Source organism: Coregonus clupeaformis, chromosome 13 (assembly GCF_020615455.1).
Source record: "Coregonus clupeaformis isolate EN_2021a chromosome 13, ASM2061545v1, whole genome shotgun sequence".
Classification (NCBI taxonomy): domain Eukaryota; kingdom Metazoa; phylum Chordata; class Actinopteri; order Salmoniformes; family Salmonidae; genus Coregonus; species Coregonus clupeaformis.
In genome coordinates, this window is record NC_059204.1 from 19050452 (window position 1) to 19069748 (window position 19297).

Below are 19297 nucleotides of genomic sequence, written 5' to 3' on the forward strand. Positions count from 1 at the left end.
TACCTAGTCTAAACTCTCCCTCAGTCATTCTCTGTCATGTCCTTCTGTGAGCTCCATGTTCAGCCCTAAATGCCAAACAAGGGGAGGTCATCCGTGAAATACAACCAAATTGCGTTGCACCCCCAAGCCCAGAACAAATTTCCATAGGGATCTGCCTCCCTGCTATCTGTGTCTCCCACTCCAACCCCCAACGGGTGGGAGGAGGAAGGTTCTTGGTTTTGTTCCTTGCTCAAACATTGAAATGCACAGGGCCTCCGGATGTCTCCATTTCCAGTCAATGACCACCCAAAACTGTCACAGACAAACAGTGTGAATGAGGCCCTCATCAACCCCATCCCTCAGCCAGCCTCAACAAACACACACACACACACACACATGCATGAGAGCACACACACACATGCATGAGAGCACACACACAGACACAAACTCACTCTTTCTCAGGTCGTGTGCATGCAAGGGAGATGTAAGATTTGACAGCTCCCCAACCCACATCCTGGACACACACACACACCAATTCTGACAGCAGTACTGGAGTGGTTGTGAGTGATTTGACCTCCTCTTTTTTTTCCCTGTCCTGTACTGTATGCTGTACTGTTCAGCGTAATTCTAATAGACCAGGGGAGTGCCAGTTTTTCCTGGAAATGTATCCAGTTCATTTTGAGTCCCTAAGTACAACCTAACTGAAAATATTGACTCATTATTGGTGAGTGAGTGTGTCATTTATACCACAGTTGGCAGTCTATTAATGCATAATAGGATTGAATGTTATAATAGTTGTGCAGCATGTGGTATAGTTCTATAATTAAATGACAAGAGCGTTCTTGATAGTATTAATGTGAAAATAGTAAATGGAGCAAATTGAAATTAAATCTGCCACACCCTTAACACGCAATTACCTTCAATGTACTATATGGGTATCAAATACACAGACATTCACAAACTAACTATTGTTTAAGTAGGCCAAGGCATTTAGGCAGGAAATCATGGATCATTAAATGTAAAGGTAAACATGCAATGGAAAATGTGATGAACCAAATAGACCTACTACATATTCCTACAATAGTACCATTTATTGCAAAAAACTGCTCTGTCTGCACTAATGATCTTCCAGACTATCAGATGTTCTGGAAAATATGAAAGTGTGCAAGTCTTGTACAGGGACTTAAAAACAACAACATATTCCCAATTTCAATGTTCCACTTTGCTAGTACCTGCATGTTCAGGCTTTATTAATAGCGATGAGATGAATGTTGGACTCCGTCTCTGTACAGTCACATGCTCAAGACGAACTGAGGGTAGGTAGCCCACTCTAACAACTAGTATCATTGGCATTTTGCAGATAGGCGTAGACAATGAACAGACCTGTCATCAAAAGGCATGGCCATTGTGAATGAGTGGAGTCAAAGGTTAATGAGAGAAAAGGCTACTTACTGGTGGTTGTGTTTAGGGTAGTAACTACCTATTCTGTAACCAGCCACACCCCACCACCATCAGCCCCAGGCCCTGACATCCCAGACCGCCTGGCTCCCAGCCCACAGTCCCAGAGACCCAGACCAGGTAGTAGCCTTGTTTCACAGGGTCAGTTTGTCAGGCAGGTTTTGGTAGCCTAATTGCACAATTGCTTGGGAGCTTTTGCATATCTGATCTGTAATTATATGGTCTCCACACAATAAGGGTAATCCCAGAGATACTGTATATAATGACGAGATATACATTTACATTTTAGTCATTTAGCAGACGCTCTTATCCAGAGCGACTTACAGTTAATGAGTGCATACATTTTCATACTGGCCCCCCGTGGGAAACGAACCCACAACCCTGGCGTTGCAAGCGCCATGCTCTACCAACTGAGACAAGATGGTCTTGTCTCCACTCTAACAATGGGAGTCGTTGTCCCAAAGGTGGGAAGGTAGGCGGTCTGCAGTTCTGCTTATCGTGGACAGATTTTAACGGGAGTGAACCCTCTCGTGTTGCCTCTTCCTCTCTGTAAATACAGGAGAGGCTGAGAGTATGAAGGCTTATGCTTCCTCTCCCTCCCCACACCCGACCCACCAGCAGGTGGACTGCTCCTTACTCATTAAACCTGGATATATTGGCTTATTCTTTTTAATTTACAAACGTTATTTCAAGAATCATATTAGGGAGCTGAACATTTTAAAGATCTCAAGTTGCTTCCATTGGCATTTCAAGGTTCAAGTAAAGCAGAAACTGTCCCAATGGCCGAATATGGTGCAACGGTCTAGATTTCAAATCAGAATCCGAATCCCCTTTCCTGCACAACACAAGCTGGAGATCAGACTCTAATGTTCTCTCTTGGATTATTTAAATGTGATAAGACAAATATTAACTCCACTGTTGCTGTAAAATATTTAAAGGACTTAACACATTGCACCTAATGTCTGGTGCTGTTGCATCTCAGGAATATCAGGGCCCGTATTCATAAAGCATATCAGAGTAGGAGTTCTGATCTAGAATCTGTTTTGCTCATTTTGAATAAGATTCTATAAACAGGGGGGACCTAATCCTAGATCAGCACTCCTACTATGAGATTCTTTATGAATATGGACCCAGAACCATAGAATATACAGTATGTAACACTGAAAAAGACCTTTTGACAACCTCCAAACTTTTCAATTCAGTATCTCCAATGTATATGACAAGGTACTATGGTTTATTTAAGTTATTCAATTCAACTGTATATTTTGGGTTGCTATCATGTTAGTGCTGGCTTCCATCTCTTGTTCCAAAAGAAGAACACCCCATTCATTCTGACCAAGACGAATCCTCCTGTCTGGTTGTGTTATGGCCATTTCCCCTCCTGACAACATCAGCCGGCCTGCACAGTTACACACAATGACAGCACGAGGGTAAACACACTAGGCAGCCTGTTAATGTTTATGGAAAAAGTTAAGGATACAGCATTGCTATCCTATCTTCTGCTCCACAACAGGGGGATGTGAGCTGGCCTACGTGAGTCTGAAGTGATTATAAACCTTGGCACCTCTGACAGAGGCCTAGTAGGGCCAAGCTCTATGAATTGAGGCCCGGGACACCTCCCCATTTCAGTAAATAGAAGTTATCAATGAAAATACTTACCCCCCCCCCCTGCACACACACACTTTATGAATGGAACTTGTACCTAAGCCAAATCAAGCTCATTGACCTCTATGGCGCAGGAGCAATGTCATGAATAGACACAGGGAGAAATAAAGTAAAAAGCAGCCTTTGTGTGTCAGCTAATAACTTTCCTCCCGTTTGATCAATGTGTACTTCAATCAAAAAAAGTGGTCCTCTTTAGCTCAATTGGTAGAGCATGGCGCTTGTAACACCAGGGTAGTGGGTTCGATCCCCGGGACCACCCATGCGTAAAAATTTATGCACACATGACTGTAAGTCGCTTTGGATAAAAGCGTCTGCTAAATGGCATATTATTATTATATATTATTATTATTAAAATAAGCTCTACCTACACACACCTCAAAATTCAATCATAAGAAAATAGATCTTCTCAAATTAAATGTGAGCTAAAAACAGAAAAACATCACCCAAATAGACGTGGTTAAATCTTAATTGAGAACCACATGAAACAAACGGATGTGTATAATTATGTGATAACAATACAGAACATGTTGAAAAGCTTAACTGTTCTTGAGAAATAATTTGAGTGTTCACTGGATGTTTGCTTGTCTGTATGATGTACAACCCTGGCGAGAGGCTTCCGAGACAGAGCAAGCCAGTGTCTCTACAGCTCAGGATATAAAGGAGTAAGTGCGCCATACAGTGGCAAGCCCATAAAAACTCACAAATTCAATGTACAGTAATGTGATTGAGGAGCAAACAAATGTGTGAGATGAATACATTGAGTAAATAGAATAATTAAGAATAAAAATACAGGAAATCTGACTTTTGTTCAAATATTTTAACTAGATACACGTTTTCTAGCACTTCTTAAGCCATACATAGTTTATATTGAAAATAAATCTCAATGTACAACACATTAGCTAACACAACAAAAATGAGGTCTGAAATAAAAGGCCATGTTTTTGCTTGTTTTACAATGTATTTAGAAGCCCTCAAATGAATTACATCCAAAATCAATGCAACGTTTCTTCAACCAAAGGCTGGGCCACACATTCAATACTAAAATATCCAACTTGTCATGTCTGATGTAAAAAACTATTCTTAGGACATGACAAAATTGCACATAACCAAAACAACTAGTCACAAATGAAATACTGGGGATGGGCTTTTAACATTAATCAAAATATGTATTAATGCCTTTATAGATCCATATATCACCCTTTCATTTGAAACAGTAAATAATAAAGTAAAAATCTAGAATCCTTTACCATCTGTCAGTAACTAATGCACCGGGACTGCTATGATGCTTCTGCACATTCAATCCCTCACTTATCTGATACAGGCAGTCTATGAACCATGTCCAAGTAGATATTTTGTCTTCTCAATAAATGCAGCAAAAACATAGATAGTATCAGCACTAACTAAACAAAACACAGCCTTTGAAATAGCTTATTTTAGTTTCACCACCACTGATGAAACAACCTCAGATGACCTTTACAATCACAGACAAATTCCATTCAAGTGTCAATCCATCAGACTCACAAAATGTTGACCAACATTCTGACAATCTTTCCTGACCCTACCAGCACAGATGGACAACTATACAATAAAATATTATTGCATGAATTCTACAACTATGACATACCACAGCAGATGTCTAGTAAAGGTATATTTCACATTGTAAGTAAGTTGTTTCATATACTTTTTCCTGTGTGACTAAACAAACACAAATACATTGCTTTTTGAGCCCTGGTACCGACAGCGCATTCCTAATAAAGAGCACAGTTAGAATATGACATTACTTCTCTGCTGCAGCATATTGTTAGCTTGACAGCGCTGTTTGTAAACTGATACAAGCCCATGTACATATAATAAAACGATTATAGGATGTACTCATCATTTGGCAGTCTTTTACTTAAAATATACATAAATCTAGAAGGTTCTCACAGAGGTTGTTGGGTGCAGAAAATTAAATGTATAATATATATTTTTTTTAAGCTTCAAAGGCTGCATTTACACAGGCAGAAGAATTCTGATATTTTGTCCAATTATTGGCAAAATAGCAATCTGATTGGTCAAAGGACTAATTAGTGGAAAAATATCAGAATTGGGCTTCCTGTATAAAACGCATCCCAAGTCACTCTCCATGTTGCTAACGGCAAACTGAAAGAAATATTACTTTAATAGAATGAGTAAAAGTTATAGAAATAACTTTCTGTACAGGATATGTTGCAGAGTTTTTCCTCTCAAGGAATATGAGCCTAAATGGGGGGGGAAAAAGTGTTTAAAAAACATTTCCCATAGACCCAGAACACTACTGCAAGTCCCTCGCACCAATGACAAGAATATGCAGGGAAATTCTGTCCACAGTCATTTCATTGTACTGTATTATGTCTGGAATTTGAAATATTTATGACATCATTTGGAACTGAACAGAAATTATAGTTAACATGTCCAGGAGTCTCTATTCCTCTCTGGTCTGACCGACTGAAAACACAACCAACAAATACGTGTACTGGGATTTAGACATGGAGTAGACAGAATGATGTAAAGCTGGAGTTGAGATTCATCCATGAGGCAGATACAACAACACCACAGAAAGAAGAAAGAACACCACATATAGGCTGCCCTATGTCCAGGGATCTTTCCTGACATGAACAGGGAAAACTCTGGATCGTAGTTGTAACCTGTATTGTAACAAGGACCTAGAGTTTTTCCTGGTCAGGTGATCCTCCTGGCCCTAACTGAGGGACACCAGTAGCTGGTGAACTGTGGTGGTGGTGGTGGGTTGGTGGGGGGGGAGTACTGGGAGTCTCGTCACTCGTAGTCTTGGCTGAAAGCGCCCCAGTCCTCCTGTACTGGTTCGGCTTCAGGCGTATACTGGTACTCAGACTGCTGGTTTTCTACTGTGTACTTGTTTTCCGATGGGCTGACGAAAGTCGGATTGCTCGATTTCTTCCCTCTGACACTGAAAATATTGAAATTGATTAGAACAAAGCCATTTAACATAGAAACAAATCGGCAGTAACAGGTATTTTCTGCATTTGTTAACTGCTGTTTGGAGTCAAAACAAACTAGCTGGGCAAATGGTGGTGTATACACTGGTGTGTGCATGCAATGGTTGTTGTTTCTACTGGCTCACTGGGGATTGGGGAGCGAGAGAGGGATACATACTGGTTCTTATGTTTGGAGCCGCTGATGTGAGCCTGATACTGTTCCACAGAGTTGAGTTCGATGTTGCATACAGTGCATGGGTAGCCCTTTACTGTGGAAGCTGGAGACACAGGAGGGACTAGTTGGCAAGGAACTCCATTTTACACAACACTTACATGCAATGACCCACAATTGATTTGTCTGTACTGTCTGGCTCCTAATGTATATTATACTCCAGAGACACTTATTTACACTTGATAGAAAAATGGCCACAACCATATGCAAAGTTCTAAACCAAGTGCATTTCCTTCCACAGGTTGGGTGTCCGTGGCTGTCTGGTCTTATGGAACCTAATGTAGCAGGCGTAAAATAAACGGCTGAAACTAGATCCCTTACATACTGGTCTTGATATTTATAAAAAATAAAATAAAAAATTATATATATATATATATATATATACACACATACAGTGAGGGAAAAAAGTATTTGATCCCCTGCTGATTTTGTACGTTTGTCCACTGACAAAGAAATGATCAGTCTTTAATTTTAATGGTAGGTTTATTTGAACAGTGAGAGACAGAATAACAACAACAAAAAATCCAGAAAAACGCATGTACATTTTTTTATAAATTGATTTGCATGTTAATGAGGGAAATAAGTATTTGACCCCCTCTCAATCAGAAAGATTTCTGGCTCCCAGGTGTTTTTTATACAGGTAACGAGCTGAGATTAGGAGCACACTCTTAAAGGGAGTGCTCCTAATCTCAGTTTGTTACCTGTATAAAAAGACACCTGTCCGAAAAGCAATCAATCAATCAGATTCCAAACTCTCCACCATGGCCAAGACCAAAGAGCTCTCCAAGGATGTCAGGGACAAGATTGTAGCCCTACACAAGGCTGGAATGGGCTACAAGACCATCGCCAAGCAGTTTGGTGAGAAGGTGACAACAGTTGGTGCGATTATTCGCAAATGGAAGAAACACAAAAGACCTGTCAATCTCCCTCAGCCTGGGGCTCCATGCAAGATCTCACTTCGTGGAGTTGCAATGATCATGAGAACGGTGAGGAATCAGCCCAGAACTACACGGGAGGATCTTGTCAATGATCTCAAGGCAGCTGGGACTATAGTCACCAAGAAAACAATTGGTAACACACTAGGCCGTGAAGGACTGAAATCCTGCAGCGCCCGCAAGGTCCCCCTGCTCAAGAAAGCACATATACAGGGCCGTCTGAAGTTTGCCAATGAACATCTGAATGATTCAGAGGAGAAATGGGTGAAAGTGTTGTGGTCAGATGAGACCAAAATCGAGCTCTTTGGCATCAACTCAACTCGCCGTGTTTGGAGGAGGAGGAATGCTGCCTATGACCCCAAGAACACCATCCCCACCGTCAAACATGGAGGTGTAAACATTATGCTTTGGGGATGTTTTTCTGCTAAGGGGACAGGACAACTTCACTGCATCAAAAGGGACGATGGACAGGGCCATGTACCGTCAAATCTTGGGTGAGAACCTCCTTCCCTCAGCCAGGGCATTGAAAATGGGTCATGGATGGGTATTCCAGCATGACAATGACTCAAAACACATGGCCAAGGCAACAAAGGAGTGGTTCAAGAAGAAGCACATTAAGGTCCTGGAGTGGCCTAGCCAGTCTCCAGACCTTAATCCCATAGAAAATGTGTGGAGGGAGCTGAAGGTTTGAGTTGCCAAACATCAGCCTCGAAACCTTAATGACTTGGAGAAGATCTGCAAAGAGGAGTGGGACAAAATCCCTCCTGAGATGTGTGCAAACCTGGTGGCCAACTACAAGAAACGTTTGACCTCTGTGATTGCCAACAAGGGTTTTGCCACCAAGTACTAAGTCATGTTTTGCAGAGGGCTCAAATACTTATTTCCATCATTAAAAATGCAAATCAATGTATAACATTTTTGACGTGCGCTTTTCTGGATTTTGTTGTTGTTATTCTGTCTCTCACTGTTCAAATAAACCTACCATTAATTATAAACTGATCATGTCTTTGTCAGTGGGCAAATGTACAAAATCAGCAGGGGATCAAATACTTTTTTCCCTCACTGTATATATAAATTAAAAATTAAACACATCGGGGCAGGTTCTCTTCTGCACTGTTCAACCAATCCAGTAAATGTAGAGGAGTTAAGATGGAGTGTCACCTTAACATATAAAAGTGGAAGTCGAGGCCTAGCTATTAACGCTCGCATTTGATTGGCTGGGAGTAGAAATTACATTTCCCTTCAGGATAGGCATTTCTTAGTTTTTTGTTTTCCCTTCATTTACGTGTGCCTCTTTCCCTACCATGTCGGTAGAGCTGGGCGATATGGACAAAAGTAATATTGTGATAATGTAACTATTGCGCTCGATAACAATAAATACAACGATAAATAAAATGTTTTAATGGACAGTTACTTTGCATTAGCGGCAAGGCGCTAGACAATTTTTTTCCAGTGCCAAGTAAGACTGATGGTAGCTTATGATTAAAAAAGAAAGCAATTTCGTTGAACATATCCAGGGAATGCATGATTGATATTTTGATGTGGAATCTGTCAAAATAGGATCCTGAATTATCAGATTTCTTTTTGGCTCTTCAGAGAATTTGCTGACATATTTGTAACTATTGGCTAGATTATTCACCACCTGAGGAAGTGGGAACTCAAAACACTTAGCTAACTCTAAATATGATATTGTTGCTATATAGCCATGTAGGCTTATTGATTAATCTATCAGTAAATGTAGGTTAATATCCTACAAAAACTTTCCGGCGCTAGGACTAGGCCACTTGATGTAGGCCTATTCCCTGCAAATGGCGCGCTCTGCTCCGCGAGCGCATCAGAACCATACTACAGCCTACTCCGGTTGTAAAGTGGTGCAATTAACTAAATATTAAGAGGTGAGAAACAAATTATAGTTGCGTTGAAAACTGTCTTATTCCTGCAATTGCATTTTGAGCAACGTCAAATGCTTGTGCTTCTCAATGCATATCTCCCTCCTCCGTGCATACTGTGTGGAGAGAGAGTGGCTTGCTCACACAGCAGCAGACAGCAAAACAGGGACATGCAAATACTTTCATAGCAGGAATCAACATAATGCATAGGCTATTCCTGTTGACCAAATAATGGTTTTATAACAATTTACAGGAATTTGTTGTGTAACATAGACGTACACAAAATGCGTCGGTAAGAGGAAGGCAATGTCAGCAATTTTCGGTTTATTGTCCCAGCTCTACGTGTCGGACAAAGTTTTAGTAGTTTTAGTTGGGTATGCAAAGTTATTTTTATGAATCTTATGCTAGCTAGCTTGTTGAAAGTCAGAACAAGAACTGCAACGCTGCTGGGTTTTTCACGCTCAACAGTTTCCCGTGTGTATAAAGAATGGTCCACCACCCAAAGGACATCCAACCAACTTGACAACTGTTGGAAGCATTGGAGTGAACATGGGCCAGCATCCCTGTGGAACACTTTCGACACCTTGTAGAGTCCATGCCCTGACGAATTGAGGCTGGGGGGGGGGGGGCGCAACTCAATCCTAGGAAGGTTTTCCTAATGTTTAGTATATAAATATTTCCATCTCGACACCACCCCTTTTTATCGTCTTTCTGAGTAGAACTTCTCCAGGCTTACGAACAGAGAAAAGCCTTCCCTTCCGAGGCTAGGTCCTACCTGGTGCAGTGGACGGCCCATAGGTCTCCATCAGCTTCTGCTGGGTCAGCTGTTTTTTATGCTTCTTGCCTTCGTAGTGCTGCTTGGCCATGAGGGGGTTGTTGAACGAGGCATGGCAGATGGAACAGAAGCTGCCCTGGTCGTCCTCGGCCGGGCCTGACGATGCCACGTTGCTAGCCTCCTCTGACTGAGCTTCCTTCTTCTTCTTCTTTTTCACTACTGGGGCCACGGCCTGAGGGAGTGCTACTAGAGAGGTAGGAGGCAGGATATAACACATTAGTCAGACAGGAAGGGGGAGTTTAAGTTATATTTCTACACATTTTACAAATACAGGTACACAAGACGGAGGAATAACACAGTAGGAGGAGAATAAGAAAATGCATGCAGATGGGGTGGAAAACCTAAAACAGGCTTTTCTCATATATAGCCATAAGTGTAAATGGCCCATTACCCGGGGGCTGGTGGCCAAAGGTCTTCAGTCTCAGGTTCTTGGTGTGCACCTTGCCCTGGTAGTGGGACTCAGCCACCACCGGAGAGGAGAATGTCATGTTACATATATGACAGGCTTTGGAGCGGTCCGTCTCACCATTACTGCTGGCCTGGAGATGGGGGGGGGTACAGCAGAGTACAACAACCGTGAGAAAAGCGGCACAGGTCCTAATCCAGGCACTTGTCATCTCCCGTCTGGATTACTGCAACTCGCTGTTGGCTGGGCTCCCTGCCTGTGCCATTAAACCCCTACAACTTATCCAGAACGCTGCAGCCCGTCTGGTGTTCAACCTTCCCAAGTTCTCTCATGTCACCCAGCTCCTCCGCACACTCCACTGGCTTCCAGTTGAGGCTCGCATCTACTACAAGACCATGGTACTTGCCTACGGAGCTGTGAGGGGAACGGCACCTCCTTACCTTCAGGCTCTGATCAGACCCTACACCCAAACGAGGGCACTACGTTCATCCACCTCTGGCCTGCTAGCTCCCCTACCTCTACGGAAGCACAGTTCCGCTCAGCCCAGTCAAAGCTATTCGCTGCTCTGGCACCCCAATGGTGGAACAAGCTCCCCCACGACACCAGGACAGTGGAGTCACTGACCACCTTCCGGAGACACTTGAAACCCTACCTCTTTAAGGAATACCTGGAATAGTATAAAGTAATCCTTCTTCCCCCAAACCCCATAAAAAAAAAGAAAAAAGTGGTTGTCCCACTGGCTATCATAAGTTGAATACACCAATTTGTAAGTCACTCTGGATAAGAGCGTCTGCTAAATGATGTAAATGTAAATGTGAGAGGCCACAAAAAAGTTACGGGAGCTCTATCCATGAACGTTGTCTGTTTCTACTGGGCAGAGCAGGGCTGGATAAAACCTTTTCTTGCTGGTCCCATGTGGCTCAGTTGGTAGAGCATGGCGCTTGCAACACCAGGGTTGTGGGTTTGCTTCCCACGGGGGACCAGTAGGAAAATTGATGCACTCACTACTGTACGAGTGTCTGCTAAATGACTAAAAATACAACCAAAAATGTAAAATTTCTTCCTGAGAAGTAAACTTACCATGTCTCCCGAAGGCGACTTGAACCTTTTGATGGTGGGCTCCTCTTCTTTGTGGATGCTCATGTAGCGTCTCACTTTGTTGGCATGCTTCTTGCTCTGAAAAGAAAGACAACAAAATGAAAGAATGAAAACATCAGATGCTGCACTGTATACTGGTCAAAAAGATGACCATAAATAAATAAACTCAAGTGCGATCACCGACCTGATAATGTGCAAGTTTCTGGGAGTCAGAATTCAGGACAGCACTGCAGACTTTGCACAGGGCATCAGAAAACAGGTCACCGTTCTCCTTTATCATTTTGTTTACTGAAATATATGATATCAGCATTGATTACAAACAGAAAAGACAACATCACCAAGGATTCGTATATATCATCCATCTGTGGTATCACTATGATGCTCTTCAGCCTTTGAAGAGCTCACAGCTAAGTTAAAGGCCCAGCTCAGTCAAAAACGTGATTTTCCTGTGTTTTATACATTTCATGCAGAGGTTGGAATAGTAACTGAAAATGATAATGCACTTTTAGTGTAAGAGCTGTTTGAAAAGACCACCTGACATTTCTGCCTGTTTTTGTGACATCACCATGCGGTCAATTAGTTAATAGACCAATAAGAAAGAGTCCAAACCTCTGCCAATAGCATAATTTTGTATTTTCCCCTCACCACTCAAACCACTCCCAGGCCGTTCTGCCTGAGAAATTGCTCTTTGCTAAGAAGCGGTTTCCTTTCGACCATTTTAATTGAAAGCAATCACAGTAAGGTACTAAAATTGTTAACCAGAAATAATTTGATAGAGATAACGGCTGCATTGGACCTGTAAATTAGAGTACTGCTTTATGCGTTGTTGTTGTAACGTTAGCTAGCTTAGTTGTACTAACGTTACTGCACTAGCTTCTGATTTCGCCAATGTACTTCAAACACAGAAATAAAGACTAAAAGTACATACAAATCAATGCAGTCCTTCATAAGGCCAAGGTGGCTTTGAAAATAGTTAGCTACTAGCTAACATTACTCCTTCACTAATGCCTTGCATCGACCTTGGAACTTGCTGCTCAAATGGCTAAATAGCTAGCTAGAATAGCGCAGAGGTAGGTATTGTATTGTTATGCTAGCGTTGATTGTTTATGCTCTGCTCACACGGGCTATGGTGGTAGCCCTTGGTTTTGGCAAAAATAAATAATGCATACTAGACCAAAGTGGATATCCATTATATAGCTTACCTTCCGCAGCCCCTGAAGGTAAATATGGAAAATCTCCATTTGGTTCCTCGAGCGCCATGTTTTCTGTCGTGTCGGCAGCAGTGGGTACATGCGTAATCGTGACGACACCAACGAGCTAGCTTTCAAGACAACTGGGGGTGCGGTCGTAAATTCACTCTGGCTATATACTCCGATTTCAGAGCACTCTCGTCTGAGGGTGCCAGAGCGCAGGATAACTGATGAATTTACGAGCGCACCCTGGAACTCGGAAAAAACGAAGTAAAATCATGACGTCAGTGATCTTCAGAACGGAAAGTCGGAGCTCTAGAAATAATAATAATAATAATATGCCATTTAGCAGACGCTTTTATCCAAAGCGACTTACAGTCATGCGTGCATAAATTTTTTGTGTATGGGTGGTCCCGGGGATCGAACCCACTACCTTGGCGTTACAAGCGCCGTGCTCTACCAGCTGAGCTACAGAGGACCACCCATACACAAAAAATGTATGCACGCATGACTGTAGAAAGAGGTTCGAGTTCCCCGACTTGGAATTCCGAGTTGGATGACCGTTCAAAACGACTTTTCCCAGTCGGAGCTCGTTTTTCCCCCCGAATTCCCAGTGGTCGTGAATGCCCTGAAGTCGGAGATTGCCGAGTTCCCAGTTGCTTTGTTTGTAGGACCAAATCTGCCATTAAAAAAAAGGAATAAAAACGAATGAATGAATGCACACATAAATAAATGCATAAACAGATAAATCCGCACAAATAGATAACATTTAAATAATTAATCCCACTTTCATTTTATTCATTTCTATAATTTTTTCATTGTTGTATTTCTTCCTCCAATTTGATGAGGGGGTGTCAAGCAAATTTATGTGGGTAGTATCTAACACACAATTGGGTGATCAATGCCACAACGCTTTGCGTGACTGCATTTGCCTGGGCTGCATTCAGTATGACAGAACGGTGTTCATCAAAGGCCATGTTTCACATTAGCACACCACAAATAATAATTTGTAACGCATATAGCAATATATGTCACCTTTTGTTGTGATTTTTTTTGGTAAAAAAATATTTATCACACCATAAAAACAATAAAATAACAAATGAATATTGTCCTTGCTTGACGTAGAAACATGTGAACAGTTTTGACACACTGAGTCAGGTGGCTGTGTTATGAGTGGATTGCTTTTGAGAATAAGGCACCGGACTACAGACATATAGTTTTTAACCTAGAAAACCGGAGTAGGCAAGGTGTCGTCGACCGGGATTTGCCAGAAAATGAGTGTCAAGCTAGTTAGCTACAACTGATAAAGTTGAGTTTTACACTTAGCTAGATAATGAACTATACTGCAATTATCATAAAACATTATATAGCTAGCTACGGTAGCTAAATATCAGATGTAAAGGAAGCAGGACCGTGGCATGTGTCAGAAGCAATGCATGTTGGCTAGCTCATATTAGCTAGATCACTTATTAAGCAATAGAGTGAATACTTAATAGGGTTGTCATTTAGCTAGCTACAGTAGCCACCTAGGCTAATTCTCAACATCATCCATCTTTGAAGCAGTTCAGTTGCAAAATTAGGTCTCAACAATCACATGCATCTAAGCTAGCAGCTAGAGGAGGAGGATGCCATGATGGAATAAGTCACCTATGTGAAGCTAGCCATAATTGTGGAATTTGCTTTTCGCCTTAGCAATTGTTAGTGAGATGAGACGTGGTGCCATAATATAAATAGCTTAGTTAGCTATAAATTAATGTATGCTATGTAATTTGTCGTAGCCGATATAACAAAATGGCATGCATATTTTTAAATAGTCTAATTTACAGACATGAATGATGTAGGCAAACTGATACATAAATCCTATATACAGGTGCTATTTTCTTTTGTTAATCACTGCAGGGTTGTCATCTGATCTCTTGGAGCCTGGTGGAGATAGATATGCAACCATACTACAAGGCAGGACATTTCCCTGAATCCAGGTTGAGGCTTGCTACCAGCAGAAACATGGCGCACTCCGTGTCAGTAAGTCATGATATTGTTTTCCTTTACATTGCATGATACTAGGCAGGAGGCCATGGGCCAGTGGGAGATCAGGATCTTTCTAACACACTCACTACCTCAATCTGCCTTTCTCCAGGTGCTATAGAGACAGAATGGTCCTCCAGAGCCTTCTGAACAACTACCTGCGATCTCTCCAGAGCAGAGAAGTAAGCTCATAATAGTATACTTGATGCACTATGAAAACCTTCTTCACTATGGCAGTCTGCCTGTGTGACAACATATCATATTATCAAGAGCCACTGGTTGGATTGGATTTACTGTACTTAAACTCATGCGCTCTCCTCCCTGTAAAAGTTTCCTAGACTTATCAAAACTAACGTATTCATCCCTCTATCCCCAGGTGAGTCTGCTGGGCTATGGAACTTTAGAGCAGCACATCAAAAAAATCTGCCACCCTCTTGTCAGCTATCTGCAGACAGTTCCCTGTGGAAGGATGCAACTATCAAGGCTTTCAAAGGCCACATTTTGGGAGATGACCAAATGCAATAAAGTTTTGTATAAACAAATTGATGTTAGATGACAAAACAACTTTTTCATAGCATGTTTGTCACATTGGTCTTCATACTAACTTCTGTGGTAACTGAAACAAAGACGACACTTCGCTTATGATTGAAAAGGTTTAAAATGAATGCAATACTTATGTCCAGGGTGAATACATTTTTATTCATGTATATCAGACATCACACAGGTGTCAACTAAAATATATATCCCAGACAAGATTGAATGGGACAAGTAGACAAAGTGAATAGAAGTGAGTGATTGCATCCCTAGCAGTTTGTATGAATGAGTGGTTACTTACAATACATGTTGCCAGAATGGCTGTGCGAGAGTTGCTGTACTCCCAGGTAAGGCCCTTGCATCCAGTACCACTTAAGGCCACAGTATTCAGTCAGGCAGTGTCACCATCCAGGTACACGTCACTGCATGCAGTGGCCTGATGACAAATGCATTATGTACCTTTAAATCACCAAAGCCATGTTAACATTTACTGCACATGTTGAACAATGCAACCCTTTTGTTAGTGTCATTGATATGGAAATTCATATACAATATTCAGTTCATAAGCATTCACAAATAGGGGTAGGCAACCCTGGTCCTGGAGTGCCGCAGGCACTTCATGTTTTTTATTTAACCGACCTGGAAGACCAGGTGTGTTGAATTTAGGCAATCGCTGAACTGATCAATAAGCTCAGTTGATCAGGGCTGCGTTCAGTACATAAAAACATGATAGAACAGAAGCAGTGCTGTACTGATGACCAGTTGAAAAATGGGGAAGGGTTGGGTTGTGGGTTCAAAATGCACCACTGCCCTTTAAATACATCACTCGTTGCTTCAAGCCACACCCCGGCACACCTACTGAACAGAGCAAACATATCTCAAAGTCTGTTCAAGAACGTTTTGGGAAAATGTGTCGTTCAGTACAAACCGTTCCGCAACGTAGAAAACGTTCAAGGGAACTGAACGCACCCATGGTTTAGGGCCTAGTTGGAACAAAATACTGCAGTACCTGTTGCACTCAAGGATCAGGGTTGCCTACGGTGAAGCAACTGCTGTGCAAAGTATTGGGCAACAGCTTTCTTCCAGGGCCCATATTCACAAAGCGTCTCAAAGTAGGGAGTGATCTACGATAACCTCCCCCTTGTCAATGTAATTGTACTCCGTGTGATCCTAAAATCAGTACTCCTACTCTGAGATTCTTTGTGAATCGCTAGCCTGTCAGCAATGCCACTCCACATGAAATGCAACAAAAACATGAATAAGAATTAGCTTAGTCAGTCAATAACTTAGTTAACTATACTGAACAAAAATAAACGCAACGTGCAACAATTTCAAAGATTTTACTGAGTTACAGTTCATGAGGAAATAAGTAAATTGAAATACATTTATATCTATGGATTTTACATGACTGGGAATACAGATTTGCATCTGTTGGTCACAAATACACTACCGTTCAAAAGTTTGAGGTCACTTAGAAATGTCCTTCTTTTCGAAAGAAAAGCAATTTTTTTGTCCATTAAAATAACATCAAATTGATCAGAAATACAGTGTAGACATTGTTCATGTTGTAAATGGCTATTGTAGCTGGAAACTGCTGATTTTTAATGGAATATCTACATAGGCGTACAGAGGCTCATTATCAGCAACCATCAGTCCTGTGTTCCAATGGCACGTTGTGTTTGCTAATCCAAGTTTATCATTTTAAAAAGGCTAATTGATAATTAGAAAACCCTTTTGCAATTATGTTAGCACAGCTGAAAACTGTTGCGCTAATTAAAGAAGCAATAAAACTGGCCTTCTTGAGACTAGTTGAGTATCTGGAGCATCAGCAATTGTGGGTTCGATTACAGGCTCAAAATGGCCAGAAACAAAGAACCTTCTTCTGAAACTCGTCAGTCTATTCTTGTTCTGAGAAATGAAGGCTATTCCATGCGAGAAATTGCCAAGAAACTGAAGATCTCATACAACACTGTGTACTACTCCCTTCACAGAACAGCGCAAACTGCCTCTAACCAGAATAGAAAGAGGAGTGGGAGGCCCCGGTGCACAACTGAGCAAGAGGACAAATACATTAGTGTCTAGTTTGAGAAACAGGTGCCTCACAGGTCCTCAACTGGCAGCTTCATTAAATAGTACCCACAAAACACCAGTCTCAACATCAACAGTGAAGAGGCGACTCCGGGATGCTGACCTTCTAGGCAGAGTGGCAAAGAAAAAGCCATATCTCAGACTGGTCAATAAAAAGAAAATATTAAGTCTGACATATGGCTTTTTCTTTGCAACTCTGCCAGTACTCAACTAGTCTCAAGAAGGCCAGTTTTATTGCTTCTTTAAATCAGCACAACAGTTTTCAGCTGTGCTAACATAATTGCAAAAGGGTTTTCTAATGATCAATTAGCCTTTTAAAATGATAAACTTGGATTAGCAAACACAACGTGCCATTGGAACACAGGACTGATGGTTGCTGATAAGGGGCCTCTGTACGCCTATGTAGATATTCCATTAAAAATCAGCCGTTTCCAGCTACAATAGCCATTTACAACATTAACAATGTCTACACTCTATTTCTGATCAATTTTCTGTTCTTTTAATGGATAAAAAAATTGCTTTTCTTTCGAAAACAAGGATATTTCTAAGTGAACCCAAACTTTTGAACGGTAGTGTACATGATCAACATTTTTGACCGGGAAGCAATTTTTATTAGCCAGAAGTTGACAGGTTAGTTGACATAACATAAAATACAGTACCTTCCATAACTCCAACTGGTGGCCAATGTTGGGAGTGCTGTGTGTTCTCACAGCACAGGTGGCACAGAAATATTTATCTGAGCCACAATCCCCACAGCACCATAGCTCAGCCTCCTCCAAAACTCTACACACACTGCAGATGGCGTTGGGTGGAGGACATTCCAGCTCCACAGCAGGCATGTGGAGTAGCTCCCTCAACCCCTTCCAGGCCTCAACATCAGCTGCCTTCCTTTTTTTGATGCTGGTGGAGGAGGTGCATCAATGCAGCTGGGCACAACTTCTGCTGCACAGGGAACCGGCTCTGTTCTCCCAGTACTCCCTACAAAGTAGTGACAATTGTTACTGAGTGGACTATCCTGGTTAAATTAAGTTCAACAGAACAACTTTCTCACCGATCCAAGTTGATGGCAGGGGTGTACGTGCTAAATGTGCCCTTGAGCAAGGCACTTAACCCTAATTGCTCCTGTAAGTCGCTCTGGATAAGAGCGTCTGCTAAATGACAAATGTAAATGTAAATGTAAATCACGCCTCTAGTCAGGTCTCTGTAAACCAGCGTGGCTCTTTTTCTTCTAAAAGATGGCATCTGTAAAAAAAAAACAAGACAATGACAACTAAGTTTGATTTATTCTAAATGAAGATATAATATTAATTACATTTAAATGATCTGATACATAGGACACATAATTATCTACTGTATCATAATGCATGACTAGTGGAGTTACTTTGCTTTCACAAAATGATTTTCTTATAGTGAATCTAAAGACAGTTATGGGTAGGAAGTTGTGCTTCGCATGGACATTAAATAGTCTGAAATGCCTCCAGACAGGTGATGACACATCTTTGGGCTTCAACAAGCATGGGACAGGAATATTTGGGGCATCTTGGCTAATGGATGATTATTGTTGGAATTGTTATAATGTACCATCTAATATTTGCCTAGTCTAGTGGTTGTCAACTTTTTTGGTCATTGTAGGCCCAATCACATCTTGCTCTGCCCATAGTGCCTTCAAAGTACCCCCTCATATGCATTTTAAATGTAGGCATATCATATGAAATATGAGTCTTTCTAAGTACCAACTTTGGATATTGGTTCCTGGTTATATGAATGGTGTAAGCATTGGCTAGAGAGTTTAAATCCATGCGAGAAAGTGTACTATTGCACACTTTGTCTTAAATATACATATTTTTCCCGGAGACAAGACACGCAGGCTTGCACCGAAAACGACACCATGCCATGGTTCCCGGGAAATTTAAGCCGAAAAGACTGCTAATGCAAAATTGCAAATCCTTTTAAATGGATTTATATTCAAATCGAATTGCACTCAATAC

The 19297-nt window shown here is 41.5% G+C and overlaps 1 protein-coding gene and 2 long non-coding RNA genes across 6 annotated transcripts; 1 reads left to right on the forward strand and 2 right to left on the reverse strand.

Moving 5' to 3' along the window:
• Nucleotides 1–3581: 3581 nt before the first annotated feature.
• On the reverse strand, nt 3582–12980 carry LOC121579401 (zinc finger protein 346). 2 transcript variants are annotated; one of them, XM_041893976.2, is made up of 7 exons: nt 12675–12980; nt 11657–11760; nt 11455–11550; nt 10360–10507; nt 9909–10151; nt 6256–6355; nt 3582–6049 (listed from the first exon to the last, which is right to left on the reverse strand). In XM_041893976.2, exons 1-7 carry the CDS (start codon nt 12730–12732, stop codon nt 5899–5901), a joined length of 900 nt encoding a protein of 299 aa, XP_041749910.2. In that variant the 5' UTR covers nt 12733–12980; the 3' UTR covers nt 3582–5898. The 2 variants fall into 2 exon arrangements, with proteins under 2 accessions (XP_041749910.2, XP_041749909.2); XM_041893975.2 differs by having other exon boundaries at nt 9909–10154; nt 12675–12978.
• Nucleotides 12981–13188: 208 nt separating this feature from the next.
• Nucleotides 13189–18460, reverse strand: LOC121579404. 2 transcript variants are annotated; one of them, XR_006002906.2, is made up of 4 exons: nt 18361–18460; nt 17969–18287; nt 15523–15657; nt 13189–13341 (listed from the first exon to the last, which is right to left on the reverse strand). It is a non-coding gene; the product is annotated as an uncharacterized LOC121579404 (long non-coding RNA). The 2 variants fall into 2 exon arrangements; XR_006002905.2 differs by lacking the exon at nt 13189–13341 and having other exon boundaries at nt 15321–15657.
• LOC121579405 lies at nt 13334–15233 on the forward strand. Of its 2 annotated transcripts, XR_006002908.2 has the most exons (4): nt 13334–13970; nt 14562–14684; nt 14800–14869; nt 15064–15233. It is a non-coding gene; the product is annotated as an uncharacterized LOC121579405 (long non-coding RNA). The 2 variants fall into 2 exon arrangements; XR_006002907.2 differs by having other exon boundaries at nt 13334–14684.
• Nucleotides 18461–19297: the final 837 nt, after the last annotated feature.